Source organism: Trachypithecus francoisi, unplaced genomic scaffold (genome assembly GCF_009764315.1).
Source record: "Trachypithecus francoisi isolate TF-2019V2 unplaced genomic scaffold, Tfra_2.0 Lachesis_group12, whole genome shotgun sequence".
NCBI classification, from domain to species: domain Eukaryota; kingdom Metazoa; phylum Chordata; class Mammalia; order Primates; family Cercopithecidae; genus Trachypithecus; species Trachypithecus francoisi.
In genome coordinates, this window is record NW_022681457.1 from 85,954,052 (window position 1) to 85,960,778 (window position 6,727).

At 41.6% G+C, this 6,727-nt stretch overlaps 1 protein-coding gene and 1 pseudogene across 2 annotated transcripts; one reads left to right on the plus strand and one right to left on the minus strand.

Moving 5' to 3' along the window:
• Positions 1-551: 551 nt before the first annotated feature.
• LOC117092835 lies at positions 552-3,187 on the minus strand (annotated as a pseudogene). Its single transcript, XR_004440932.1, has one exon. The product of XR_004440932.1 is annotated as an endoplasmic reticulum chaperone BiP-like (transcript).
• Positions 3,188-4,234: 1,047 nt separating this feature from the next.
• LOC117092836 (ferritin light chain-like) lies at positions 4,235-5,116 on the plus strand. The gene has a single exon (XM_033227039.1). It carries the CDS (start codon positions 4,436-4,438, stop codon positions 4,961-4,963), a length of 528 nt encoding a protein of 175 aa, XP_033082930.1. The 5' UTR covers positions 4,235-4,435; the 3' UTR covers positions 4,964-5,116.
• The last annotated feature ends 1,611 nt before the right edge of the window (positions 5,117-6,727 follow it).

Sequence of the window (6,727 nt, forward strand, 5' to 3'; positions counted from 1 at the left end):
AGTGAGCTTTGGTAGTTTGTGTACTTCAAGAAATTTGTCCATTTTATCTAGCTTATATAACTTATTAGCATAAAATTATTCATACCATATCATTCCCTTGCTGTCCTTTTAGAATAGGCAGGATCTATAGTGATGTACCCACTATAATTCTTGATATTGGTAATTGTTATTTTATCTTTTGTTTCTTTCTGTTTGACTAAAGATTTATCAATTTTATTGATCTTTTCAAAGAGCCAGATTTTGGTTTCATTATTTTTGTTTTCTGTTTTATTGATTTATGTTCTAATTTACCTTTTCTGCTTATTTTGGGTTTAACTTGTTCTTCCTTTTTAAATAACTTAAGGTGAACACTAGATAATTGATTTGAGAATTTTATGATTTTCTAATATAAACATTTAATGCTATAAATCTTCTAAGCATTGATTTAGCTACACTCCACACATTTTGATGTGTTGTGTTTTAGTTTTCACTTAATTCAAAATATTTATAATTTCTGTCACAGTTTTTTTAGATCTGTATGTTATTTAGAAGTGTGTTGTTGTTTAATATTCTTTTTGTTTGTTTGTTTTTGTAAATGACAAACACTTATTGGTGTCACTTATGGTAGAAAAAACTTCCTACACCAGATGCACGTGACCCAATTGTTAAATAGAACATTTTGAAGGTGAACACACACCCTAACCCAGGTTTTTTACCCACTTTTTAAGATGGCCAATTCTTCTTCTCACCCCCAAAGACATGTGAGCAACTGCTAATGAAAAGCAGTAAACAGCCGCTTGGGTTGTAGCATTTTCAACTCTACTCTGAGGTGAAGATTCCAATTACATTCGAGACTTAAGTTCTCTCAATTTTTTCCTAATGAAAGTTCCTGAGTCCAGTATTTACAATATTACAGCACTAGCAGATCAGTGTCTACAACTCATCTTTTTCTGCTGTATCCTCTTCACCAGTTGGGGGAGGGCCTGCCCTTTCATAGAATTTGCTGATAATTGGTTGAACAATTTCTTCTAGTTCCTTCTTCTTAGCTTTGAAGTCTTCAGTGTCAGCATCTGGGTGGCTTTCCAGCCATTCAGCCTTTTCTTCTTCAGTTTTTTCCATGGTCTTCTTATCTTCAGAGGAAAGTTTACCTCCCGGCTTTTCTTTATCTCCAAACTGATTCTTTAGAGAATAGGCATAGCTTTCCAACTCATTTCTAGTATCAATGTGCTCCTTGAACTTGTTGTCTTCCTCAGCAGACTTCTCAGCATCATTAACCATCCTTTCAATTTCTTCAGGTGTCAGGAGATTCTGGTCATTGGTAATAGTGATCTTATTTTTGTTCCCGGTACCCTTGTCTTCAGCTGTCACTTGAAGAATACCATTCACATCCATCTCAAAGGTAACTTCAAGCCGTGGGACCCCACGAGGAGCAGGAGGAATTCCAGTCAGATCAAATGTACCCAGAAGATGACTGTCTTTTGTCAGTGGTCGTTCACCTTCATAGACCTTGACTGTAACAGTTGGTTGATTATCAGAAGCTGTAGAAAAGATCTAAGACTTCTTGGTTGGCACCACTGTGTTCCTTGGAATCAGTTTGGTCATGACACCTTCCACAGTTTCAATACCAAGTGTAGGGGGATACACATCAGGCAGTACCAGGTCACCTGTATCTTGATCACTAGAAAGTACACCAGCCTGGACAGCAGCACTATACGCTACAGCTTCATGTGGGCTTATGCCATGGGATGGTTCCTTGCCATTGAAGAACTCTAACCAGTTGCTGAATCTTTGGAATTCCAGTAAAGCCACCAACAAGAACAATTTCATCAATGTCAGATTTCTTCTAATCAAGGTCTTCCATCACTTTCTGGACAGGCTTCATAGTAGACCGGAACAGGTCCAGTGGAGCACTTCAAATTTGGCCTGAGTCAGGGTCTCAGAAAAGTCTTCTCCTCCCTAGAAGGACTCAATTTCAATTCTTGCTTGATGTTGAGAAGACAGGACCCGTTTGGCCTTTTCTACTTTGCACCGGAGTTTCTGCACAGCTCTATTGTCTTTCCTGACATCTTTGCCAGTCTTCTTTTTGTACATTCAGAAAGTACAAATGCTATTTGTACTTTTTGAAGTGTTCCACGACACGCTGGTCAAAGTCTTCTCCACCCAGATGAGTATATCCATTAGTGGCCACAACTTCGAAGACACCATTGTCAATGGTGAGAAGAGACACATCGAAGGTTCCACCACCCAGGTCAAACACCAGGATGTTCTTCTCCCCCTCCCTCTTATCTAGGCCATAGGCAATAGCAGCTGCTGTAGGCTCATTGATGATCCTCATAACATTTAGGCCAGCAATAGTTTCAGCATCCTTGGTTGCTTGCGTTGGGCATCATTGAAATAGACTGGTACAGCAACAACTGCATGGATAACCTTCTTTCCCAAATAAGCCTCAGCAGTTTCTTTCATTTTAGTGAGAACCATTACAGAAATTTCTTCAGTAGCAAATGTCTTTGTTTGCCCACCTCCAATATCAACTTGAATGTATAGTTTAGTTTTCTTTTCAACCACCTTGAACGGCAATAACTTGATGTCCTGCTGCACAGACGGGTTGTGCCACCTGCAGCTGATGAGCCGCTAGGCATCAAAAACCATGTTGTCGGTGTTGGAGGTGAGCTTGTTCTTGGCTGCATCGCTGATCATACGTTACCATTCAGGAGTGAAGGCCACATAGGACAGGGTGATGCAGTTGCCCTGATCGTTGGCAATGATCTCCATGCAGCTATTCTTGAACACACTGATGCAGGAGTAGGTTGTCCCCAGGTCGATGCCAACCACCGTGCTCACATCCTCCTTGTTCTCCTCCTCAGCCCATGCTGCACTGAGCAGCAGCAGCATCGTGGCCACCAGGGAGAGCTTCATCTTGCCAGCCAGTCGGGCAGCAGCAGGCAGGGCGTCGCAGGCAGTCCAGCCACAGGCCGCAGCACAGGAGCGCAGCACGGTTACCAACTTGCAGGTGGCAGGGGCGGGGTTCACAAGGTGCCATGAACCAGGTGAAGGGCAGGTCTGGAAATGCAGGCCACGGCACTTACCTCTCACACTTGTGAAACACCCCAATGGGTTGGTCCGTCTGTGCTGTCTCGGCCGGCGTCTGTATTGTTTAATTTTCAAACGTTTGAGGGATTTTCAGTTAAAAGATGTATTTTTGTTACTGACTTCTAGTTTAAATTGTAGTCAGCAAGCGTACTTTGCATGAGTTTAATCATATTATTAAGTTGGAGACTTATTTTGTACCCAAATATGATCTTGGTGAATGTTTCATGTGAACTTAAAAAGAATATGTATTCTTCTGTTGTTGAGTGGTGTATTCTCTTAAGTGTGAGATTTTTCTGAAAATATACTTATAAATTTTTTGAATTAGTGTTAACATGGTGTATTTTTTATATCCTTGCACTTTTAACCTATATGTGTCCTTATATTTAAAGTTGGTTTCTTGTGGATAACATACAGTTGGATCCCATCTGACACTCTCTGCCTTTTGGGCTGTTTAGACCTTTTTTTTTTTTTTTTTGAGATGGAATCTTACTCTGTCATTGAGGCTGGAGTGCAGTGGTGTGATCTTAGCTCACTGCAACCTCCACCTCCTGGATTCAAGTGATTTTCCTGCCCCAGCCTCCCGAGTAGTTGTGATTACAGGTGCCTGCCACCACACCCAGCTAATTTTTGTATATTTAGTAGAGACAGGGTTTCACCATATTGGCCAGAAATGGTCTCAAACTCCTAACCTCCAGTGGTCCACCTGCCTTAGTTAGCCTCCCAAAGTGCTGGGAGGCATGAGCCACCATGCCTGGCCATAGAACTTTACACTGAATAAAGTTATTGATATAAATGGGTTTAACTCTACCATCTTGCTATTTCTTTTTTATTTCCTCATTTGTTCCTTGTTCCTTTTCCCCCTCTTTCCTTGCATTCTTTTGTAATAAATGAGTTTTAAAAATTTCGTTTTTAATCTTCAGTATTGGCTTATTTTCTCTTTGTTGTATTAGGTTGGTGCAAAAGTAATTGTGGTTTTTGCCACACCCTTTTGCACCAACCTAATAGTTTTAAGTGGTGAATCCAAGGTTTATATATGCATCTTTATCTTATCACAGTCAAATGTTTCAAATAATATACCACTTTACACAGTGTAAGAACTTTACAATAGTATACTCCCATTTCCCTCATCCTGCTTTTTTTGCTATAGCTTTAATAAATTTTACTTGGGCAGTTCGGTGGTTCCGCGGGTCTGTCTCTTGCTTCAACAGTGTTTGGACGGAACAGATCCGGGGACTCTCTTCCAGCCTCCGACCGCCCTCCGATTTCCTCTCCGCTTGCAACCTCCGGGACCATCTTCTCGGCCATCTCCTGCTTCTGGGACCTGCCAGCACCGTTTTTGTGGTTAGCTCCTTCTTGCCAACCAACCATGAGCTCCCAGATTCATCAGAATTATTCTACCGACGCGCAGGCAGCCGTCAACAACCTGGTAAATGTGTACCTTCAGGCCTCCTACACTTACCTCTCCCTGGGCTTCTATTTTGACCGCGATGATGTGGCTCTGGAAGGCGTGAGCCACTTCTTCCGCGAATTGGCCAAGGAGAAGCGCGAGGGCTATCAGCGTCTCCTGAAGATGCAAAACCAGCGTGGCGGCCGCGCTCTCTTCCAGGACATCAAGAAGCCAGCTGAAGATGAGTGGGGTAAAACCCCAGACGCCATGAAAGCTGCCATGGCCCTGGAGAAAAAGCTGAACCAGGCCCTTTTGGATCTTCATGCCCTGGGTTCTGCCCACACAGACCCCCATCTCTGTGACTTCCTAGAGACTCACTTCCTAGATGAGGAAGCGAAGCTCATCAAGAAGATGGGTGACCACCTGACCAACCTCCACAGGCAGGCTGGCTGGCCTGGCGGCTGGGCTGGGCGAGTATCTCTTCCAAAGGCTCACTCTCAAGCATGACTAAGAGCCTTCTGAGCCCAGTGACTTCTGAAGGGCCCCTTGCAAAGTAATAGGGCTTCTGCCTAAGCCTCTCCCTCCAGCCACTAGGCAGTTTTCTTAACTACCCTAACAAGCCTCGGACCAAATGGAAATAAAGCTTTTCGATGCAAAAAATAAAAATAAATAAATAAATAAATAAAAATAATAAAATAAATAAATTTTACTTGTACACATGGTATAACTTCCACAGTACTTTGTTATTACTTTTTATTAAAACCACCAATAATCTTTTAATGAGATTCAAAATGAGGAAAAAAGAAAACCTTTTATATTTACCCACATATTTACCATTTCTGCTGCTCTTCATTCTTTTGTGTTGATCCAAATTTCCATCTGGTATTATTTCTTGCTGCCTGCAGAACTTTCTGTATCATTTCTTGTAGAACAGCTCTGCAGGCAATAAATTGTTTCAGTTTTTGGTTGTCTAAACAGTCTTTATTTCACCTTTAGATTTAAAAGATTTTTTGCTGGGTAAAAAATTCTAGATTGGGCCAGGCACAGTGGCTCATGTCTGTAATCCCAGCACTTTTGGAGGCCGAGGCGGGATCATCTGAGGTTAGGAGTTCAAGACCAGCCTGGTTAACATGGCGAAACCCTGTTTCCACTAAAAATACAAAAAATTAGCTGGGCATGGTGGTACATGCCTGTAATCCCAGCTACCCGGGAAGCTGAGGCAAGAGAATTGCTTGAACCTGAGAGACAGAGGTTGCAGTCAGCCGAGATCGCACCATTGCACTCCAGCTTGGGCAACAAGAGCAAAACTCTGTCTCAAAAAAAAAAAAAAAAAGGCCGGGCGTGGTTTCTCACGCCTGTGATCCCAGCACTTTGGGAGACTGAGGTGGGCGGATCACAAGGTCAGGAGATCGAGACCATCCTGGCTAACACAGTGAAACCCTGTCTCTACTAAAAATACAAAAAATTAGCCAGGTGCGGTGGTGGGCGCCTGTAGTCCCAGCTACTCAGGAGGCTGAGGCAGAATGGCGTGAACTCGGGAGGCGGAGCTTGCAGTGAGCCGAGATCACACCACTGCACTACAACCTGGGCAACAGAGTAAGACTCCGTCTCAAAAAAAAAAAAAAAAAAGAAAGAAAAGAAAAAAGAAAAAAGAAAAATCCTATATTGACAGATTTTTTTAAAAAACTTTTTCTTTCAGTACCTTAATGATGTCTTTCTGTTTTCTTCTGGCTTGCATGCCTTTCTGACATAAAATCTGCTATCAGTTTAACCTTTGCTTTTCTATGCATAAAATGCCTGCCTGCCTTTAAGATTTTTTTTTTTATCATGATTTTCAGCATTTTGATTATGATGTACCTTGGAATGGTTTCCTTTAGATTTCTTCAGCCTGGAGTCCATTATGCTTCTTAGGGTGGTTTTATAGTTTTCACCAAATTTGAAAATATTTGGTCTTTTTTTTCAAATAACCTTTCTGCTTCTCCTTTTTTCCCACCTCGGGACTCCAATTACACATATATTAGACTGCTTGATGTTGTTCTAAAGGTCACCCTGTGGATTTTTTTTCCCCCAATCTCTTTTCTTTTAGTGCTTCATTTTGGATAGTTTATATTGCTATGTGTTCAGGGTCATTGCTCTTTTTCTTCTGCAGTGTCAAATCTGTCATTTTTCATTTAATATACTGTGTTTTTTAATCTCTAGAATTTCTATTTGCTTCTTTTTTCTATCTTCTATTTTTCTTCTTATCATGTTCATATTTTTTCTCTACCTAGC

Excerpts from the sequence above, each read along its gene's own strand:
- LOC117092836 (XM_033227039.1), top strand. The coding sequence starts at position 4,436 with ATGAGCTCCCAGATTCATCAGAATTATTCTACCGACGCGCAGGCAGCC.